At 40.9% G+C, this 23,789-nt stretch overlaps 1 protein-coding gene across 8 annotated transcripts in view; it reads left to right on the plus strand.

Annotated features, from left to right (window-relative positions):
* The first annotated feature begins 424 nt into the window (after window positions 1–424).
* Window positions 425–23,789, plus strand: part of SLC7A6 (solute carrier family 7 member 6) — a 30,244-nt gene continuing 6,879 nt past the window's right edge. For 2 of the 8 annotated variants that reach the window (XM_053399507.1, XM_053399502.1), the window contains exons 1-6: window positions 2,099–2,159; window positions 4,826–4,978; window positions 8,920–9,488; window positions 13,311–13,436; window positions 18,588–18,732; window positions 20,216–20,339. In XM_053399507.1, the coding sequence (XP_053255482.1) occupies window positions 8,960–9,488; window positions 13,311–13,436; window positions 18,588–18,732; window positions 20,216–20,339 (924 nt within the window). In that variant the 5' untranslated portion in view covers window positions 2,099–2,159; window positions 4,826–4,978; window positions 8,920–8,959. Of the gene's footprint in view, window positions 698–767; window positions 895–2,098; window positions 2,160–4,370; window positions 4,391–4,825; window positions 4,979–8,919; window positions 9,489–13,310; window positions 13,437–18,587; window positions 18,733–20,215; window positions 20,340–23,789 lie in introns of those variants that run through there. The other 6 variants (XM_053399503.1, XM_053399505.1, XM_053399504.1 and 3 more) reach the window with 6 other exon arrangements.

The raw sequence follows: 23,789 nt of genomic DNA on the forward strand, positions 1-23,789 counted from the left end.
GTTTTGATGAATAATCATAATTATTTGTTTGACCTCACTACAAATGCGTTGTTCCTCCTGTAGTTTGGGGTGTGCCCATCTGTTTGCCCGCCTTATAACTTTCCTCCCACGTTTTATTAGGAATAAACCCTGCTGACCCCAAGGGGGTCTGTGCCAAATCTTTTCACCTTTTCTTGTGTATATGTAAACCCCCCTCCCCCCCGCCCCGCCTTGCTCCCCTTCTTCAACTCTTTCTCTCTCGTGGTTTTGCGGTGGTGGTGTTGCTTCTTCGACCTGAGAAACCAAAATAGCCCGCCGGGCCTTTCTGACGAGAGCCTGCGAGAAGCTAAGAAGACGCCAGAGGGCGTAGGCGATGGGAGGAGCCCCGTCCAGGCCGCCGCCTGCGCTGCTGCTGCTACCACCAGCACCACCACCAGGGCGGCCTTCTTCAGGCGAGCGCCTCAGCCGCGGTGGGGCGGGGCCTTGGGCCGGCAGCCCAGCTCCTTAGCCGCACTCGCTGTGGGGAAAACAAAACAAGGCGAGAGGCGGAGGAAGCTGCTCGGCTAGAGGTCGCCTGCGCGGGAGGCGGCAGCAGGCAGGCTGCCCGGCTTGCTGGCTGGCGTTCTCGCCTGAGCATCCCTCCGGCTCGGCGGGGCGTGAGGCGAGCGAGGAGGAGGAGGAGGAGAAGCGAGGCTTAAAAGGGGAGCGAAGAGCCAAGGTGGGCTGGGCGCCCTCGAGGTGCTGCTGGGGGTTGGGATGGCGGTGCCTCAGGGCTTCACCTCAGAGGCAGCGGGTGGGACGAGGCGGCGGCGGCGGAAGGAGACCGGCTTTTTCTGCTCTTTTTTCCCCTGTGCCTCTCGCTCGCTGCCTCCGAGGTCCCTTTTCTCTTTATCGCCAGTGCAGGCGCCACAAAAGGTTTTATTTTATTTTATTTTGGGTGTCGGGGCAGCGCGAGGAGGGTGGCGGGTGGCTCAGGCCGGCCCTGCCATTAGGCAACGGGGTTTTTTTTTGGGGGGGGTGTCTCTGTGTGTTTCAAATGCTGAATATTCAAACTGAATATTTATTATTATTACTATTTTCAGATTGATGTTATTATCTGCTGTTACCACCACCAGGAATAGGAGAGTCAGTGTTTTATGCCTGGGGACGTTTCTGTGGGGCCAACTGAAATGTTGCCAAATAGTGTGCAAGCTCCGAAGTCCTCTAGGTTTTTTTCATCAGTCTTCCCTAGAAGGCAGACAAAAAGCAAAATGGGGTGGGGACAAGAGAAAGAGAAAAACTTGGCTGTCAGGGGAAGGCCTCAGTTAAGCATCATTTTTCTCTCTTCTGCACCGGCCAACATCTAAGCCCAGCCTTCACCAACTTGGTGCCCTCCAGACATTTTGCTCAGGGCTGGTGGAAGTTGTAATCCAAAACAACTGGAGGGCATGAGGTTGACAAAGGCTGATCTGACTTGAGGAAGAGTTCTGGACAACTTGGAAGCTTGCACACTTATTTTGTGATGTTTTGGTTAGTCTAATGTTTAGCCTAATTTTTGCGAGCCACCTAGAATCCCACTTCTGGGGGGAAAAGTGGGGTATAAATAAATATAACAATAATGCAGCTAATTTTTGTGTAAAATAACTTGAAGAGTCTGTAGGTGCTGTACACCTTTACTGGGGTGGGGCACAATTTGGTCCTCTCTCCCAGACAGCAAGGTGTCCTGGGCAGGCCCCTGTGAGGGGCTCCCTGCCCCTAAACAATGCCCATGGACAACAGTTTAGGAATCCCTGCACTAGTGGAGCCTGACACCTGCAGCTGAGGACCAAGGCACTTTGGGTTGGATGGATTGATGGCAGCTCCTGTTCCTTGTTGCAGCCAAGTCCACATACAAGTGAATGGGAGTTTTTGTTTGCTTTCTTATCCACTTTTCACCATGAGGTTCTAGGGCAATTAAAAAATACAGTATTAAAATCAGTAAAAATGACTCATATTCAGAGGGAAAGGGTGGGAACTACCATTAGGGGCCCTCTCCGAGCTTAACATTTTAGAAGGTCTGAATAGAGTTTCCCCCATTCACTTATATGGAACAGGGGATAAGGGGCTGCTGCCAAAGTAAATCTACTTTTCTTTATTTCAGATTTTGTATACCACTGTTTATGAAAAAGCCAGGAAAACAAACAACAAAATAGAGCAACACAGTATGTAAAGCAAAACATAATAATAATAATAATAATAATAATAATAATAATAATAATAATTTATTATTTATACGCCACCCATCTGGCTGGGTTTCCCCAGCCACTCTGGGCGGCTTCCAACAAAAGATTAAAAATACATTAAAACATCATTCATTAAAAACTTTCCTATGTCTTCTAAACATCAGATAGTTGTTTATTTCTTTGACATCTGATGCGAGGGCATTCCAAAAATAAGATTCTACTTAATACTCTTCCACTCACTCAATACCTACACAAATTCCAAACCCTTTATTATACTTGTACTTACACAAGCACACATTCACCCACACTTAAACACACAAAGAAACACACTTTCCCTCACTCTGATCAATTGCGGGTCGCAACAGTCCTCAGGATGCAATACAAAAGGACCATACTATATCACTGGCAGCCTAGCACTAAAATAAATGGGCACTAGGCTCTCTTTTACTTGGAGAGAATGAGGAAAAAGGAGAGATAGCTGTGGTGAAACAATTATCTTGTCTACTTTCCCAGGAAATATTCCTAGGCACCAGAGATTGTATCAATATATTTTGCTACCCTCAGGGTTAAAAAATAATGTTGCTGTTCCCTTCACCATCTGTATGAAAGAGTGGGAGAGATGAGGTAAAGGTATAAGATGTAAGTTGTTTTGAAACATTTTATATGTAAGTGACAAATGGATGAAATAAATACTACCACTACTACTAAAAGGGGACTGCAGCATGGAGGAAAGTACACAATCAACACCCACCCACACATATTACACTTCGTTGTCCTAGGAGCCTAGAGATGGGGGAGGAGGGATCATGTTCCCCCTTTCAGGATGATTGAAAACGGCTGTTTACACATGTACAGTTGTGTGTGCATAGACTTCCATGCATTCAAGAACCCTATGTGATGGCAGTAGCAGGTCACATGGGAAGCCTATGTGTACAAAAGTGTATGCATAAAGCCCCACCCTCATTTGTTGAAATACTACGGATGACATGAATGACTGATGGGGCAGGACCAGGGGATGTGGTTCTGCTCCCTTTCGTTGTGTTTAATGTTACACATAGAGGGCATGTTTTCAAAGCCTGCAGCTTCATTGTCTCTGTTCTTTGTACTGATAGCAGTGCTTTGCATCTTTTTAAAAGGGATATCAACAACTGGAGTACCTTGAGTTAAATCTGCTTTTTAAAAAGATGCTACCTGACATACCTGGGACGTGGGTGGCACTGTGGGTCTAGGGCCACAGAGTTTAGGGCTTGCCAATCAGAAGGTTGGCGGTTCGAATCCCCGCAATGGGGTGAGCTCCCATTGCTCGGTCCCTGATCCTGCCAACCTAGCAGTTCGAAAGCACAAAGTGCAAGTAGATAAATAGGTACCGCTCCAGCAGGAAGGTAAATGGCGTTTCCGTGCGCTGCTCTGGTTTGCCAGAAGCGACTTAGTCATGCTAGTCCCATGACCCGGAAGCTGTACACCGGCTTCCTCAGCCAGTAAAGTGAGATGAGTGCTGCAACCCCAGAGTCGTCCGTGACTGGACCTTAATGGTCAGGGGTCCCTTTACCTTTACCTGACACACCACAATTGCCAGCTGGAAGGCAAGGACTTGTGGAGAAGTGGCACCTGTAGCACCTTTATTGAAGGCTATTCAGGGAATGGGGGAAACTGGCCCACCACCCCTCAATCCATCTTAAGCTGGAAAACTAGTTGGTGCTGACCATGAGCATAGAAACATATAGGATGGTGTATACGTATTGCATTGGAATTGTTTTTAAGTATCTTGTTTTCAAGAACTTGCAGCCTGATTATAATTGTGTTTCAGTGGAAAGTAGAGTCCACTGAAATCAGTAGGAAATATTTCTGAATAAAGTCACTTGAGTTTAGGGTATTAGTCTGACAGCACCCTGTAGACGCTCACAAATCAGGTACCAGATTCCTGTGCCAGAATTAAGTCTGTGTAATTAGTACTTTCCTTTCTTTTCCTGCCTTCCCACTGTGCCATTCTGTCTCCTTGTGTATCTTAGGATACATTTACACTTCCCATTTTTATCTACATAGGAGTTCTGCTAATTTACACAGCACAGATTCATACTTCCTCTGTGATGATAACCAAACTTCTTTTGCTTTAGTTTGATAGTAGGAACGCGGGTGACACTGTGGTCTTAACCACTGAGCCTCTTGGGCTTGCCAATCGGAAGGTTGGCAGTTCAAATCAGCGTGATGGGGTGAGCTCCCGTTGCTCTGTCCCAGCTTTTTCCAACCTAGCAGTTTGAAAGCACACTAGTGCAAGTAGATAAATAGGTACTGCTGTGGTGGGAAGATAAATGGCATTTCCGTGTGCTCTGGCTTCTGTCACAGTGTTCCATTGTGCCAGAAGCAGTTTAGTTATGCTGGCCACATGACCCAGAAAGCTGTCTGTGGAGAAATCCTGGCTCTCTTGGCCTGAAGCAAGATGAACGCTGCATCCTATAGTTGCCTTTGACTGGACTTAACCATCCAGGGGTCCTTTACCTTTTACCTTTACCTTTACTTTACCTTAGTTTGGTAGTAGTTTCACTTATGCCAAACAATGCTATGAATATCCTGCAGTGAATATTCAACACAGTCCTTATTTATTTTAGTCCACTTTATTGAGTTCCTAATACTTGTATATTCTACAGAATATATGATGCTGATTCATGAGACAGAAGAAGAGAGCACTGTGACCAGCTACTGATTTCTGGGAAGGCAGTTTTTAAAAATGCTGGAATTGTTGATGCTGTTGTACAAAGTTTGTAACTAGTGTGCAAGCCGTTGAACAAGCCGTTCAATCAGTAAGTACATAGTAACTGACACAAAATTAGCATTGGAGATTTGTGTGTATGTTGTCATTGTAGTTCCTGCTATAAATCCACCATGAACTCTGTATTCAATTTTTTACTTTAGTTTTTGGTGTAAATAGCATTAATGGGCCTTCCCCCATCTTCCAATTTATTCAAAAGTATTCAAAAACACCTAGAATTTGTAGGTTTCTCACTGCCCCCCCTATATTTCATTGCCATGCATAGTGACACCTTTAGTCTGAGAACACAAATTCTTTATGAATGTTTGCCAAACATCAGCAAAACCATCTCTGAATTTGAGGGGTGGGTGGTTTCATGTTTGGGTTTGATTTCTATTGCTTGTTTATTAGGAATCCACTTTTCTGTTATTCTTATTGTTACTGTTATTACTTTTTATTAAATTTGTATACCACCCTCCAACTGAAGATCACAGAGTGGTTCACAACATAAATATACAAAATGAGAGTGCAAATATATAATTAAAACAAGAATGGGAACAAAAAACCCTCTCCTACAAACACATTTAAAAGGATATAGAATGTTAATCAGCCAAAGCCCTGGTTAAATAGGAGCATTTTTGTCTGGCACCTAACGATATATCATGAAGGTGCCAGGTGAGCCTCCCTGGGGAAAGCATTCCACAAATGGGGAGCCATTCTGCACAATAGTTTGTACTTTGTGGTACAGTCTTTCTTGCAATTGACAATTTCTCTGTCTGTTTAACTGGGGGCTGGTTCACACATATACAGTGGTACCTCGAGTTTCAAACTCCTCAGGTTACAAACGCTTCAGGTTACAAACTCCGCTAACCTGGAAGAGTTACCTTGAGTTGAGAGCTTTGCCCCAGGATGAGAACGGAAATCGTGTGCCGGCGGCACAGCGGCAGCAAGAGGCCCCATTAGCGAAAGCACGCTAATTAAGAACAGTTTCAGGTTAAGAACAGATCTCCGGAACGAATTAAGTTCGTAACTAGAGGTACCACTTTACTCATGAATGTCTCTGCCAATTTCTTAATCAAAAAAGAATGAGAAGGACCATGAAAATTTCATCTCAGTTGTTAATTCTAGTTAATTCTAGCTGAAACCAAGCAAATACAGTATATATACTGATTTTCAGGAGTTTTTCTGTAGACTCAACACAGTAACAATGTAAAGATGACCGAACCAGTGAAACTGACTGTCCAGAAAGTTACAGGCCTCTGGGCTGATGATAAAGTATTGCTATTGTTTGGTGCAGAAGTATTGCTCTTAATCTTTTATTATGATTATGATATTAGCAGCAAGCTGTGGGATTGTGTATTTCATCCCTCTATGGCACTTAATCATTTCACCCTTCCTCTCATAGCTTTAACCATGGTCAAGAATTTATGCCTATACTGATCTTGGGCATGGTCAGTGCTAACCCATGCACCCATTGTAGTCGGGGTTTGGAAAGAGAGAACATGGTTAGAGTATGCATGGCTAATGCTGGTGGAGACATAGGCTGTCTGAGGAATGGCGAGAGCAATTTGTATGCATGAAAAGAGGGTGTGCATGATACAATAGCCTGCTCTCAAAACGTTGACAGTCAGGAACATTACAACTGTGTCCCCTGAAAGAGTTTTTGGTGTGTTTTTTAAGAGAAACAATAATGTGATGGTATTCATGATGTTGAGATAGAATAAATTGGGAAAGAGTATCAATTCAGCTGCAGACAGCAGAAGTATCACTGAGAATAGTACTGCCTTCTGTTGTTTCAAAGGGAAATGCATTCTAGTGTGGTTTTCCTTTCACAAGAGGAGCTCAGGTTACTTATGTGACAGCGACCGCTAAAAATAACAATAGGTTTATTTGTGAAGCAGTGGTGTTTGTTAGACTTAACATAGTCAATTTTTTAACAACTGGTTTGATCAGATATGATGCAATGCTAGTTAAACTAAAGCCAGAAAGTTCCCCCCTCCCCAGTGTATGAAAGAGTTTGTCTCACAGCATTGAACTTCCAGCTGGTAGGTGGAAGGTCCCAAGTGGATCACAGCCTTATCAGGAGTGGTCACCTTTTTGTGTTTAAGATCTGTTTAAAGAGTAGGTGAAAGAAAAGGGAGAAAGAGATAGTAGAACAGAAAGAACAGGTAACCCGCCCCCAGCCCCAAAGTAAGTCTTGTATGTGTGTCCTATATCTAAAAAGGTTGACTATTGCTTCCTGATATGATATTACACTTTCTATGGTTTTTATTTTTTAGGCATATTCTATTCATTATTTATGTATTTGTTTTATTAGTAAAAATAATTTCTAGGTGACTTACAAAGAGAATAAAAATAAAGAGTTCTAAACCTAACAACAGTACAGTAATAAAACAACAACCTCAAGAACCAAATGAACAGAGTATGGTCCATGATAACCCATCACAATCTACCAGATGCCTAACAAATGTTCCTTAATTAACCTGAGCTATGATTGTAAGCAGAAATGTCTGATTTTCTAGACAATGCATTAATTCAGAGAATGAATGACTAATTGGATGATTTTACTGATGGATGTCTGGAATGTGATAAAAGCCAAGCTTGATATGAAGGGGGCTTGTGCTTGGTGGATGGTGCTCTAAAAATGCAAAAGGACATTCCTAATGTAAGTTAAATATAACAAATGGGCTGCATGTACATATTTGTCCTGCCTTATTGTAAAGCATCAACTCCAGAGGTATGGTTCCATAAATACTTGTCCCTTCTGGATTTTGTGTTGCCTGTGCTGTCTGGTTGTGACCTCAATTAGTATGCTTCCTAAGTGGGGCCTATTTGTAGATGACATTTTTCTGCACTGAGATAATTTCAATGTCAGAAGACATTATGTGTAAAGTGGCCTTATTTTTGAAGTTTCTGTAGCTGAACATATAAAGCTGCCTTTACATGCTCTACCCAACCCAGTATTGGGTTGTATCCAATGCGAGTCCTACTCTGAGTAGAGGCTTGAAAATCAATGGCCGTGACTAACTTGAACCATTAATTTTGATGGGTCTACTGTGAGTAAAACTTAGATACAACCTATGGAGTATTTATGTTTGCTGGCAGTGGCTTTCCAAGGTCTTAGACAATATCTTTTACATCCTTACAATTTGAGATTCCTTAACTGGATATCCTGGGGGTGGAACCAGGGATCTTGTGCAAACAATGCATCTCTAGCATTGAACTATGGTCTCTCCTCAAAGCTAAAGTGCCTCTGGAGCACAATTTCTATTCTCATCCTGAAGCAAAGTTCTTAACCCGAGGTACTATTTCTGTGTTAGCGGAGTCTGTAACCTGAAGCATCTGTAACCTGAAGCGTCTGTAACCCGAGGTACCACTGTAGTTATAATAATACAGCAAGCGGTAAATGAATTTTAAATGAATAATTATAGCAATAGGCACTTGTGACATTACTTTAATACAGCCTTGCAAGTAAGTCCACAAAGGTTACTAGCTTGTCTGCCCAGACACACACCTTTTGAGATGGTTTGGAAGGGGGAAAAGAGTGAACTATTTTCCAGCATACTAAAACTTTCCTGTCTTACTGGAGGCAATTCTTGCCCACTACAGACAAGACATGTGGCTATTTACAGGCCTGCTTTAAGACTCGATTTTGTGCAGGCTTTGGAGTGAAACTTTTAATGAGTAATTACCAGAGATCTGCTACAAAGACACTTGTGTAATGTGTGCTGTACTTACTGTGATGAAGCATTTTAAGACTTTATAGTTTAAAATTGGTTTTGAGCAGTAGTCCTGTAATAAATGCTTCAATGCTGCTTTTTGGTTATATGACTAATTGTATCCCACCTTTCACACTATAAAACAAGAATGTCTCAGGTTTGTTTTGCTTTGTTTGTTTGTTTGTTTATAGCACTTATACATTACTCAATAGCCAATAGAGCTCTCAAAAAGTTAATTGCTAGTATTTAATTATATCTTTCTCTTTTGTTGTAGTTTGGGGTTGGCGTTGCAGTGGATACATGCGAATATCATCATGGAAGAGAGAGAGAATTTTTCACCTCTGAATTCACTGACTGAATATTACCCAATTAAGGAAGCAGACAAAATAGATCAAAGTGGCAATACTCAAATAAATGAAGGAAACCAAGGAACAATGCAGCTGAAAAAGGAAATCTCTCTTCTTAATGGGATTAGCCTAATAGTAGGAAACATGATTGGTTCAGGTATCTTTGTTTCCCCCAAAGGAGTACTCAACTACAGTACATCTTATGGATTGTCACTAGTAATTTGGGCAATTGGTGGGATTTTTTCAGTGTTTGGAGCTCTATGTTATGCTGAACTTGGAACCACTATCACTAAATCAGGAGCTAGTTATGCATATATACTGGAGGCCTTTGGAAGCTTCATTGCCTTTATACGTCTGTGGACTTCACTATTGATCATTGAGCCAACCAGCCAGGCAATTATTGCAATAACATTTGCCAACTATATCGTGCAGCCTGTCTTCCCTTCCTGTCAACCTCCTTACATCGCTTGCCGAATTATTGCAGCGGCTTGTATATGTAAGTATTTTATAAACAAAAGTGCTACCTTGATGTAGGCTTGGGAAAGAAAGGAGTCCATCTAGGCATCAGTTGCAATGATTCAACAGTCAAATATGCTTCCAAAACAGTTAAATTAGTTATGGCAAGATAAATGACAGAAGGAGCAGGGTTGAATTTGTACAGCAGGGCTGTACTTGTTTGAAGACCACTTGAATGCTTGAGATATCCTTAGTCTTGAGTAGCCAGAAATAGGAGCAAGAAAGTCTTGAGCTGTAGGCAGAAAATCTTCTAGCATTCCTAGGATTAGGAATTTCTTATATTATGGCCAGTATATTATGTCCAACTTTGGCCAGCTCTTTGTGTTTCTGGGAATTAGGACATGAATTTGGACATGAAGAAGACAGTGATTCCCTGTTTATCCCCAACATCTGCTATGTGGAGAATTTTTATTATTATTTTTAAATTATTATTTTTTTGGAATAGGAGTCTTCCATTTAGTTTTTTAATGGTTAGGAGGAATAGATTGTTTAAAAAAAATATAGGTTCAGATCTTGAAATCCATATTTTCCCTGAACAACCATGCATACTAACTGGTTGCTATAACAGTGAGAACATTATTTAGTTTGCAACTAAATATAGCCTTTTACAACCTAGGAGCATAAGCCAGAACCTTTGGCCATGCAGCCCACATGTCTCTTGCACTGCAAAATTTTGTCTGCTTAAGATATAACAGGCAGATTTTTGTTTGGCTCTCTCTGTACATATGCAAGGAGATTAGGCAAGATTACTTACTTGAAGGCTAAGACTGCAAACCTGGCACACTTACTGGAAGTAACTTATTGAAAGTGCTATGCACATTCACTAAATATGTATAGGAGGAGACTAAGGAACTTTCCAGAAGCACTGGATAATTGTTAACAGGAAAAACAGTTAGTAGGCAAAACAGGTAGATATCCATGCACTTTGACAAGAGTTGTAAATATTCAAAATTTGTAACATCTTTTAGAATGCAGGTGAGAGGCAATGAAGTAGAAGTGCAAAATTATTCATATGAGCTTAGTGTACTATTGTAGTAAGATACAGGAAAACATCTTTTACATTCTGATGTTTGTAATGATTTGCTAGTTTTTGGGCCTTATAGAAAGCTCACAGTAATAAACAGGATACATTACTTATTGTCAAGGTCGCTGGCCTTCTTGGGCCAGGAGGCACAACATGGTTATGCTATGGGGGGCATAGCATAATACAACATGGCACCACAACACAAGATTAGAGAAAGTACTATCATGGTGATTGTATTTCCATTTGAGAAAGAAATTAACCTGTTGAATTTCTGCCTGGAAAATAAGACAGAAGCACTGAAGAGGAGGGGAAAACAGCAGCTCTTTAAGACCCTAAGGATTCCTATTACCTGGTGTCCAAACAACTCACTCATTGGCCATAGAACTGTCTTCACTCATTGGCTATAAATTCCGCATTTCACAGAAATCACTTAGAAGGGGATCTGTACATTTTGGTCCATACCTTTGTTTGTAGGAGGACTTTAGACTTTTTAAAGTCTTTTTTTCAGAGTCTGGGGTCCCTGCCTGGGTTCGTCAGTGAAGGCCTTTGTTGGCACCATGGTGCTTGTAGCTGGTTGGTTGGTGACCCCTGGCTTATTGTGTTTGTTACTATACTTGAGATCTTTCTTCTCATTATTTTCTCTTACAAAGAGAATAAACCTTTAACTCTGTGCTGATCTGGATTCATTTCTATAGGCTGTAAAACCTTATTTAGGCTTTAATCCAAATGCATGAGGACACAAACTGTGTAGGGGATGCATGCACCATCCAGATGTGTACTGCCCACTGCACTCCACTCCCGACTTTCACGTTGAATGTATGACAGTCTGAGGATGCACATTTGGCTGAATACACTTAGAATCACCCTTCATATCTTTCTGTTGAATACACAATGGTTGGGAATAGAGGGTGTGGCACCACACTCCCTGCACAGTTTGTCCTCTCCTTCTTTGGCTGAATGCTTGACTGGGACTTCAGTGTAGACTTAGCATGTTTGTCTGGTTCTTTAAGATCTGAAGCTGATAACCATATAACAAAATCAGAAACTATGGTTAAATCAATACTTCAGCATTTTGTTTGAGTAGAGCTGTGAAGACAAAAGGCTTACACATATCTTGACTTGTTAAGACAAGCTACAATCATCCAAATATGGCCATTATTGTTCCTTTATTTTCTTACTCCCCATTTGTGACTTGATTAGATTAACTAAATTCAAAAGTTGTGAATTTCCGCATTTTATTTGTTATTACCCTTACTGTCATGATGTATTTTCTGTTTCTTCATTTGGAGTGCTTTGAATTGGGGCAGCATTAAAAGCTACTTTTTAAGTGGCTGAAATTCAATGAAACTGGTTTGTCTTTTTTGAGCTTGCTGGGGAACTACACAGCCTGTCAACCTTTTCCTGGCAATTAGGATTTGAGTGGTTTTACCACTCTGGCTAGAATTAGTGTGGGGCTGAGAAGCACAGATTGGAATGATATATTATTATTTTTTGTAAATGAACCCAGGATAGGAAAACATGTGCATAACACTGGTTGGTGTGGTGATTTTTTACTCACAATAAATCATGAAAACATTCTCTCCCCAGGTCAGTGGAAACAGTGGTGTGTTAGACTATTGACACGATTAAAATAGTTTTTATTTCAGGATACACTCTTTGCCTTGATCTGTGATCTCAGGGGCTAGGAAGGAAAATGCAGTTGTGGATACTAAGTTGCGTAAAAACCAATAAATAAATACTCTTCTGCTATACTGAGGCAAGAGAGATTTCACCATGCTGTTGTTTACTGAGTAGTTTCATAAGTTCTTTGTGTTGTCATAAGATACTCCCTGTGTATCTAGGTTGGCTTGTCAAATGGAAACAACTTAAGTTGTAGGGCATGGTAATAAGTTGAGTAGCCTTTAGAAATGTTACTAGAAGTATCCTTTTCAATTTCAGCTTCTCATAATCTAGTCAATCTCTTCCCATTTCATTGAGGAGTTCAGGACTTGCTGAAAAAAGATGAGAAATTCAGCCATTTTTCTCTCCTGTTTGTTTATAAGCAATTTTTACATTTTTGTGATGGCTGAAAATGTTTTTATTGCTTTCTATTTTTCTAAAATAGTCAAGAATATGAGAATTAAGACATTTCAGATGGTTAAAGGAAAAGGAGCATTTAATTTTGCATTGCCTTTTGCATTGCTTTTTGCTTCTTCATTTCTTAGTAAATGTTTTTTAAATGCCATCAAAATGGTTTGCTTAAGATGTTTCCCTGAACCATGGAACTACCCTTAAATTTTTCTAGCCCTTTAGGTCTAGTGGCTTGGGTATTTTAACCACTATACTGACAGACTGTGTTGTCAAAGAGTTTTTAAGTGGTGATTCCTGTTTTCAATAAGAATGTTGTTATTTAAAATGTGTATTCGTTTGCAACCTTCCTTCATTTCAAAGATACAAGATTACTCCTAAGATGATAATTAGACTGCAAATTGGGCCAATAAGTATTTTCATGCCTTCTAGACCCTCTCCTTAGATGTGCATATGTCCTGAAATCCTTTCTGCTTTGCAGTTTGTTGGAAGTTAACCAACTGTTAAATAACAGACTAGTTTTAATTATAAAACTGCGTCTTTATAAATACGGTTTTTCCTTATCCTGATTTCCTAAGCTTATTTGCACAAATATGTAATTGTGACATGTTAGCTCTAGCATGGAGAAGAATTTCAAACCAATGACTGATTTTTAAAAGACAAAAACAAAGCACTTTCTAATGCCTCCTTGCTTCCCTTTTTGTCTCCTAGGTCTTCTAACGTTTATAAATTGTGCCTATGTTAAATGGGGAACAAGGGTGCAGGATGCATTCACCTATGCCAAAGTCATTGCCCTTATTGTCATCATCATAACAGGAATTGTTAAACTAAGCCAGGGTAAGATTAATAGCTTAATGTGTAAAGGTTTGTACTGATCAGAAGAAAAATGTTAAGGAGCACTTACTGGGTTATTGATAAAATTCACAGCAGTTTCAGATCCCTTCAAAAAATAGGAAGCTTCAGGTATGGTATGTTACCAACTTTCTAATTGAACCAACTTCTGCTTATAAAACTAGAACTTGCATCTGTACTCTTAGGTAGGAATGAAGGCAAAATTGAACCCACAGTAAGATAGTGACTTAACATAAATCTGGGAACTACTTGTGGTTTTACTCTGAAATTTAAAATCATATGTAAAATATACAGGTGTGGAAGCATGGAGGAGCAGCTTCTTAATGCTTTCACAGACACACCAGATGCTCCCCTCCTCCCAATAAAAAATATCTGCATCCTTCTGCAGCTTCATTTTTGTTGTGTTATGTATGCCCTTAAGTAGATAACTACACATGACAAAGTGTTGCATATAGCTGGGCCTCTATTTTACTTAGTCATGGAAATATTAATTTAGTTTTATTCATTGATTTTATTGAAGTTCATTTATATCCCACCTTCTGTAGCTCAGTGGTAGAGCACCTGCTTTTCATGTAGAACAGGGGTGGCCAACTCCCAAGAGACTGCAATCTACTAACAGAGTTAAAGACTGGCAGTGATCTACCCCCCTTTTTGGGGTTCAGGTCAAAGTTTTTGAGCTTTTTTTAGGAAGGAAAGCCCTGTTATGGGGGGTTCTGGTCAAACCTGTTGAGCTTCTTTTAGGGAGGAGGGAAGGCCCATTGTTGGGGGTGAAGGACCAAAATGCTGAGCTTTTTTTAGGGGAGCCAAAGTTGTTCAGCTTCTTTAGGGGGAGCCACTGATCTACCAGTGATCTACCACAGATGTCCAGTGATCTACCGGTAGATCACGATCTACCTGTTGCACGTGCCTAATGTAGAAGATCTCATGTGCAATTCTCAGTATCTCCAGATAGGACTGGCAAAGATGTCAGCCTGTCACTCAGTCAGTGTAAGCAAAACAGAGATGGATTGATGCAATAGTCTGCTTTGGTATAAAGCAGCTTCCTATGTTCCATCACAGAACTCAAGGTGGTGTACATCAGCTTCCCAGGTGGCTTACCATCCAGGCACTGACCAGACCCAAATTTATTGGCTTTAACAGATGGCTGCATTAAGTTTCCTTAGACCATGTCCCCTAGGGCATTTTAGGCACTTCAGGCCGTTTATTTGCACCCTTAACAATACTCTATGTACATTTCAAAGTGTCTGCAGGTTTCTCGAAAAACTAAAATTTTCAGTGTATTTTTTGAAAAACTGTTTTTAGCCTTCACTGTTGTAAAAGAATAGCCTCTTTGACACATTCAGAGTAACTGGAACCTGTTTTCTAGTGAAGTGAGTGTTTTAAGACACAGAAGTGGTGCCTGTTGGGACTGGTAATGCAGAAGGCAGCAGGACTAGCAATAGGCGGAACCAAAGCCAGTGACAGGTGGAGCCAACTAATTCTACTTTTGTTCCCATCCTCCTACCTGCTGAGTTTCACAAAGGCAACACTTGAAACTAAGGCAGAGGAAGTTGGCAGGCAGCGCCACCCCCTGGACTGGTTGTAAGAAGAAGAATAAAAACAGGCAGGCGGAGGCTGGCTGATGGCAGACTGAGGTTGCAGAGGGTAGTACCCCATTTGTCCTAATGGACCAGCCTCTCCTGGGGCACAGCAGTAGTGTCTTGACCAGGCCTTTGTAGATATTTCTCACATTGAGATATTGCTGTTTGAGAAGTAGAAGTTGAATGCGCTCTTGGGCATATGGAATTGGTTGTGCAGTTTTGTGGATGCTAACTGGTCCATAGAATGGACAGTTTTGTTTCATATTATAGGAGAGTACAAAGGATGGTGTTAGAGGGATGACACCAAGCTATGGCTGCTTATTATCTCAAAGCACATGAACTAGATTCAGGTTTTTCCTTAAGGGATTATATATTACAAGAATGCCACTGCTGAGAAAAAAAATATACCTTCTTATTATGGGGTATGGGGAGTTGCTGGGTTGCAGTTTTAGTGACTGGCTATGTTGAATATGAAGGGTGGCGCTGTGGGTTAAACCACAGAGCCTAGGGCTTGCCGATCAGAAGGTCGGCAGTTTGAATCCCCACGACGAAGTGAGCTCCCATTGCTCTGTTCCTGCTCCTGCCAACCTAGCAGTTCGAAAGCACGAAGTGCAAGTAGATAAATAGGTACTGCTCCGGTGGGAAGGTAAATGGCGTTTCTGTGTGCTGCTTTGGTTCGCCAGAAGCGGCTTAGTCATGCTGGCCACATGACCCGGAAGCTGTACGCTGGCTTCCTCAGCCAGTAAAGTGAGATGAGCGCCGCAACCCCAGAGTCATCCACAACTGGATGTCCCTTTACCTTTTATGTTGAATATGCCTTGCTACTGCCTTACTAAAATGTATTATGTAGCTCTCTTCAGTTGTATCTAACCAAGTGGTCTACATGATCTAATGAGTACCTCAGGTTTATGTATGTGTAATTAATTTAAAACAGACATCAATCACCACCACCACCACCACCATTATTATTATTATTGTGGTGGTGGTGGCTGATGGGCTTAAACCCCTTAATTTCCAACACCAAATTGGCTCTGTCTCCTCACCCAAATAACAGTTGCCATCCAAAGAAAGTTGTTAATGTGTACTGTAGACATTGTACATGAAGCTCAGACTCCCTTTGTGTTTTTTTGCAGGCAGGGGTTGCAAAGCAGTTCCTTTGTTTAATGAGGTTAAACACTTTCTAAATAGAAGAGTTTGGTCAGTGTCTTATAAGTGTGTCTTTTCTGTGTTGTTTTTGTTTTTATTAAAGTAAGTTTTTAGACGAAAGAAAACTGGGCTCCCCTGCCCTTCCAATGGCAATTGGCTGTCAGGGTGCGACTGAATAGAATGGAAATAGTGGTGGATAGGTGTTAATTCCCCCCCCCATCCCATGATTCTGATGAAGTCTCTCTCTCTCTCTCTCTCTCTCTCACACACACACACACACAGAGAGAGAGAGAGAGAGAGAGAGAGAGAGAGCGCTGTTAACACAGGGAGAGGGAATTATTAAACCTCCCACTGTAGTCTCAGCCCTATCCAGGCTTCTCAAGCAGCAGCTATTTACATTAGAAAAATGTTTGCACATTAATTTATTTAACAAAGTTTATATATCACTTGATTGTAATAGAACCTCAAAGCAGTTTATAGGACGAGAATTGCTTTGATACAGCTAACATCATGTTGTGTTTGGCCCTGAGCTTTTAAGTGTAATACTTCTGTTACTTTAACACCAGGTTGATCCCAGAGCCAGTCATATTACGGGCATTTACAAGCAGCCTATATGACCTTTATGTGCAGATTGCTGACAAGAGTGCACCTAAAAGCAAAGATCACATAGCACTTTCCTCCTCAGCCATGTTTTTCCTATTGCCCATTGTTCAACTTTACACAACTGAGCTTGCTGAAATATTTTTCCCATGAGCTATGGTATCCTAGCTATTGTAGGTTTATCAGGGTTTTCACCTTTATTATTGATTTTTTAAAACAAGCTTTGTTTCCTGTTTATTTTGGAAGCATTCTTATTATGCTGACTTGAGAAAATAGGAAGTCTGCATTTCTACTATGCCAAACTACATCTGTATTTTAGAAGGACTATATGCCATGTTCTTTCCTTATCCGTTGGGCCTGTGCAGAATAATACATTAATGTTACACAATGTGCTCTTCTGGCGGTATGATTTTTACTTTTAATATAACTCTTTATCCATCACTGTTCTAACTTGGCTGCTATTCCATCTTCCCAATGCTTTATAAGGCAATAAAGTGGTGAATATGGTGAGAATAAACAGATATGCTGTGATATTCTTAAATATTGAACAGAATTCTAAATGAGACACTGCAATGTTTTTAAAAGCTGCTTTTGCACTGATTGCCAAATAAAACCAATTAATTTTAAAAGCTGCTTTTGTGAAATTGCTTTTATCCAGCTTAAAAACACACTTGGAAAGCATGCCAAATTGGACAATACTAATTAGCTTTTGTAAATGAAAAGCTGCTGTAGTCTAGTAATAGACCTTCTTTAAGTACATCTATTAATCATTTGTATGTTTGTATGTTTGTAATTTTGGTTGTCTTAAAACTTTTCGTTGATATGGGCTAAAATATTTCAGTGATGTGGGTTAACAGGTTTTAGGTCAAGACTTATGAGTAGCCATCAGACTATGGCACTGCTCTTATTCAAATGTCAATGTAAACCATGGTTAATATTTTTCTGTGAACCTGTAGTTGGTTTGCACTTCATTTCTTCCCAGGCAAAGTGGGAGCAACATGCTGAGCCTTTTCTTAGTGTTATACCTGAACTGGGATCATAGGTTTCCTGACCAAACCTCATTATAGTAGTAGTACAGATAATATTTGAACCTGAGAACCAATCTGTGATGGAGAAACACATTTTGGATACATTTTTATACATAAAATATCTAGACTCTAGATACCTTGTATATAAAAGTACTTTGGCAAGAGGTGAAATTGTAATGCCAAGGCTGCCTGCAGTCAGTTTAATTAACTGTGGTTTGAATTGCTGTGAGCCAAGTCTGTCTCTGATGATGCATGTAAACTGGGTATGTACTGAACTAGATTTCCTCAGAAATAAAGCAATGTTTCTACTAACTGAAATGCCCTTATTTGCTCTAAAGGCAAGCAACAGGGAGATGATATGCAGCCTGGCATATCCATGCAGTAGAATGAGGTGTTTGATTGTCACTGTAGGCTGGGAATACAATTCCTTGAATGTTCCTTCATGTAAATAAATAAAAAAAATCTCATTTCAATTAAATTAATAACTTGTCAGGAGACAGTCTAGCCCAGCCCGCAGCTTGCTATGCTAGTTTTCTGCCTGCTAGTAGGGCTCCCCCCCCCCCCGCATTTATTTAAATGCAAGGCAGCATTTAAAAATGTTATTCTCTCCCATCTAGTTATGCCATGTGTGTGTGCAGGGGGTAGATCTCACTTTTCTGTCTTCAGAGAGTTTGAGACTTTCTCATTCTTCTTGCCCTTATTTTCCACTAAAGTGTATTAACAGTGCCATCTGAATGGTTTCCAACACTGTTCTTATTCCTCTGCTTTTCCTTTACATACAGGATACTCGGACCACTTTCAGGACTCTTTTGAGGGATCTTCTTGGAATCTTGGGGGTATTTCTCTTGCACTTTACTCTGCCTTGTTCTCATACTCAGGTTGGGACACCCTCAATTTTGTAACTGAAGAAATAAAACACCCAGAAAGGTAATTGTTTCCTAAAGCTATTTCAGTGTAATTAAAAATTCATCTTGAAGTGTGAGAGAACTTCATCTCTAGCTGAAGAAATATTTTACATGGACATAAACAATTCTGAACCTTGACACTACAAAGAGTAACCAACAGAATTTTGAAGCCTGAGAGACATGAAGAAAAGGTTGACTGGCTGTAGCAAACTGCACATTGTTTCCGATTTGCAGGATTGACAAAGCTGGATATAGTCAGGGCTGCCCCACCCATGAGACTAGGTGAGGTGACCACCTCAGGTGGCAGGATCCATAGGGGCAGCAGGTCTGGCCTCCTAGAAATTCATCATACACTGCTGCTGTTGCTGCTGCTGCTGCTGCTGCTGCTGCCACCACAGTAGCATCAGTGGCTGCAGTGTGTTCCTTGGAGGCCAGATCTGCTATCTCCTTGGCAGCTCCCCTCCTGGTGCTACTTCCACAGCAGCCTCTTGGAAAATACCGGTAGGAGGCCCTGCTGGTCTCTTCCTATCCATGGGGGGATGGAATTCTGGAGGTTGCCCTCTGGGGTCTCCTGGGTTCCACACCTGCCCATCATGATTTAGAGCAGGCCCCATCCCTCCTGTCCCTCCTGCACCCCACAATGGCCCTTGATCCCCACTTCAATCATTGATTAAGGTTGGTTTGATTCCCTTCTGCCTTGTCTTAGGCCTAGTTCTCATTGATGCAACACTTTGGACTTTTAAATGGGGGCTCATATAACTGAATGACAGCTCCATGCAAAAAGAAGAATCTTTGTTCATTGAAAAGATGGTGCCAGGGAAGAGTGTTGTAGCCTTGCCTTTTTCTATGTATAGCATTGTTTTCAGCATGGAGGAACAGTCACGTAAACTTCTCCCTGCAGTGTGAAGTGGTACAGCCGAAACACCTCTGTGAGATGTAGGCCACAAAAGTAATGAAAATAAGGCATATTCTTTAGCTTGTTTATAGAACTCCTAGTTCTCATATGAAGCTTTTATCAGTCTAAACATGATTGATAATACCTGATATCCCAGAAAGGTAAATTAAGGTAAAGGACCACTGGACAGTTAAGTCCAGTCAAAGGCAACTATGAGGTGCGACGCTCATCTTGCTTCAGGCCAAGGGAGCTGGCATTTGTCCACAGACAGCTTTCTGGGTCAAGTGGACAGCATGATTAAACCACTTCTGGTGCAACGGAACACCGTGATGGAAGCCAGAGTGCATGGCTGCAATACCTATTTATTTACTTGCACTGGTAAGCTTTCAAACTGCTAGATTGGCAGAAGCTGGGGCAGAACAATGGGCACTCACCTTGTGCAGATTCGAACTGCCCACCTTCCAATAAGTAAACCCAAAAGGCTTAGTGGTTTAGACCACAGCACCACCTGCATCCCTTGTGATATCCCAGTAGGTATTAGTCAGGATGAAAAGAGTAACAGCTACTTCTAAGTTGTGTGTTTGTGTTTTATTTTGTTTCATTTAACCAGGAACCTGCCTCTAGCTATTGCTGTTTCTATGCCAATTGTGACAATTATCTACATATTGACTAATATAGCATATTACACAGTGCTGGATATTAATGCTGTGCTTTCTAGTGATGCAGTGGCAGTGGTAAGTCTGATATTGCTATTGTTATGTGTGTTTATGCACTTCACTTTGAGTAAGTTGCATCTTGAGCTGTGCAGCCTTTTTATGATTCAGATGACCCAGTTTCTATATGATCTAGAACTTCTGGGCACCGTTTATGGCAAGACTACCTTTTAATTTCTCCAAACTTGTGTGTATACATCCAAGTGAATTGGCAACAGTCATCCAGAATGAAATAAACAACCTTTAAGAATGCAGTTTGGAGGCTTATATATATGTGAAAATGAACCTTCCCCAAGAATTGTTTTCAGTTGGTTGACTGAAGTATAATTTGTGCAAAAATAGTAATGCTAAATTTATCAGATTGGATTCAGATTAAGCAACTTGCGCTTAAATCCCATTTATTTCAATAGTAACTAAAATTAAGTCATGACTTGCAGTCACCATTTGTTTCAATGGGAACTTAGACCAACTAACTTAGCCTGAATTCAACCCTTTAGGGCTGTTAGAAATTGGGGAAATTGGTCACTTGCAATGACTCAGACCAGTGTAGCAGTTAATGGAAAACGTCCTATTTATAATAGAAGAGACTCTGCAGAAATGCTGTCACTTTAGGCAAGACTGGAAGTAGCATGCATGTGGGTTGGACATGTAGAAAGTAAAAATGTTCTGGAGAGAGTCTGCATCAACACTGTAACAGAGTGGCTTCTTGGGCTCTTGCTTCAGGCAAGAGACCCAAGCCAGGTTGGAAGAAGTTGGGGGATAGGGCATGCATTGCTCTAACCCACTATCTTCCACTCTGACAATGAATGACAGATCCTGTTGCTAAGAACACTACTGGTTTGCAGTTTGGGTAATTGTAGGGTGAAATTGGGGAAACCTACTGACAACATCCTGCTTGCTCCCCCCACCCCCAGTCTTCTTATACAGTTTATTCTTTGAATTTGCAACTAATGCACAAAAGGTATTTGAAATATATTTTGATTTTATATTCATTCCGTTGTTGATCTTTTGACATCTGACCGACTATCTGTTTTCTTATCTGTTTACTTATGTAGGTATTTAAATGCCTGACATTTTAAGAAATCACTATGGGGCTGATAGGTTACTTCTCTGCTTTCTTTTCCAAGAACTCAGTTGTGTTAAAGGTCACTCCAATTACTACAGAATACCATATAGGATATTTACAACTTTTTAATGACATATGAGGGATCTAAGCCTTTTTAGGTCAGCACACTTTACCAAACAAAATTGTTTTTTTAAGGGGGAGTTAAGCTGAGTAGTTAAGTTGTTGTGTCTTAGAACAAGCTTTTTAAATTGTTGGTGTTTTGATCATTCTCTTTAGACTAATCTAGCATAGCATCCCAAATGTAAAATTTCCAGGTTCAAATACACAGCCAGAAGCTTCTTGTAATTTGGCCAAGGTGAAATTCATTGGTGTATGTTGCCTATTTGTGATTTTAATCTTTTTAGTTAGAAGGGTTATTGGAGCTTTAAGTAATCAGATTTCATTATTAATCCATTTACTACATTCTGACTGCAGTTCAGGAGAAGTTGTGCTCCAGGACTTGTCCAACTGTGCATGTATGAAACTGGAATTAGGGACACAGTGCTTATCAAAGCCTTTAATATTCAAAAAGTCATTTTCATTGTTATATTCACATACATTTACATTGTTATATAGAACATCTTACACATTCATGAAATGTACAGTGGTACCTCGGGTTACAGACGTTTTAGGTTACAGACACTTCAGGTTACAGACTCTGCTAACCCAGAAATAGTACCTCGGGTTAAGAACTTTGCTTCAGGATGAGAACAGAAATTGTGCGGTGGCGGCAGTGTCAGGCCCCATTAATTAAAGTGGTACCTCTGGTTAAGAACAGTTTCAGGTTAAGAACGGACCTCCAGAACAAATTAAGTTCTTAACCCGAGGTACCACTGTACTATTTAAATGAAACTGATTGAATATTATTAGGAGCTCCTAATAACATTCACAGTCTCTCTCTTTACTACTACTGTTACTCATTAGGCTTGTTTGAATCACCCAGATTATAGTTAATCCAGTTTATAAATTGTGGTGTTTTCTTTGTGATGATTTCTTTTCAGAATATCTTGCAGAAAGACAAAACCAGCTTCACAGAGTGAACAGGTTTTTTTTAAGTTCTTTGGAATTAAACCTGGCAGATTCCCCCATTAATCTACTGCAATCCTTTAAGTACTGAATCCTTTAAATACTGAAATGTTGTGCCTAAAGTACTAACCAAATTAAATACCTAATATCTACAGTATGTGGGGTTTTATCTAAGGCTAGTCCTATTCAGAGTAGACCCACTGAAGTTAATGGACATAACTACCTTAGTGGCGCTGTGGTCTAAACCACAGAGCCTAGGGCTTGCTTATCAGAAGGCTGGCAGTTTGAAGCCCCGTGACGGGGTAAGCTCCTGTTGTTCGGTCCCAGCTCCTGCCAACCTAGCAGTTCGAAAGCACTTCAAAGTGCAAATAGATAAATAGGTACTGCTCTGGCGGGAAGGTAAATGGCGTTTTTGTGTGCTCCTCTGGTTCACCAGAAGCAGTTTAGTTATGCTGGCCACATGATCCGGAAGCTGTCTGCGGACAAACGCCAGCTCCCTTGGCCTATAGAGCGAGATGAGCGCTGCAACCCCAGAGTCGTCTGCGACTGGACCTAACTGTCAGGGATACCTTTACCTTAGCTTCATTAATTTAATTGAGTTTACTCTACTGAATACCAACAAGACACAGGAACGAGTTTCATCTAGACACTGATGAGGAGCTGGAGAATATGACAGAAGGCTTCCTCCACCCCATTTTACATATGCAAAATGAAGGCACAGGCATGCCTTTGTTTCTGCAGCTAGCTGAAATCTGAGGCATGGTTTCCTTTTGAAGTCCTATGCTCAAGCTACTGGAAGGCTGAACTATGGTTTGGCAATCTATAGGCTTGCATATTTGATTTTCATCCTTCCCATCAGATGTGCCAATTTTAGCCCTGATTTCCTTGTTAAATATGCCACTGTGGCATACAAATTGGTGAATTTGAGTTTGTGCTTCACATCTAAAACCAGAACTGGAATGCTCAATTCTGAGATCTGGCCATTGGTATGACCCAGTCTAATCTCTCTCCATAGTGGATTAAGTGCAGAGGTACTGGTGGCTGCCTGCAAATCATGGTTTAGGTACACACTCCTCGCCCATTTCCCCTTTCAAAATTTGCTTCAAAACACGCATCTTCAATTTGTGATGGATCCTCCTAAACACACAAATTGCATCAGTGAGTGTGTAACACAAAACCCATGGCTAACACTGGGAATGGAAGAGATGAAGGAAATTGCTCCAGAGAATGAGGAATGTGGAAGTAGTGTATATTCCAATGGCTGGCCTCCAATTTCAGTTTCCAAACCATGGTTCACAGGGAACCAGTATATACCTACAACCCTGTATATTAGCCATCCT

Source organism: Podarcis raffonei, chromosome 8, assembly GCF_027172205.1.
Source record: "Podarcis raffonei isolate rPodRaf1 chromosome 8, rPodRaf1.pri, whole genome shotgun sequence".
NCBI classification, from domain to species: domain Eukaryota; kingdom Metazoa; phylum Chordata; class Lepidosauria; order Squamata; family Lacertidae; genus Podarcis; species Podarcis raffonei.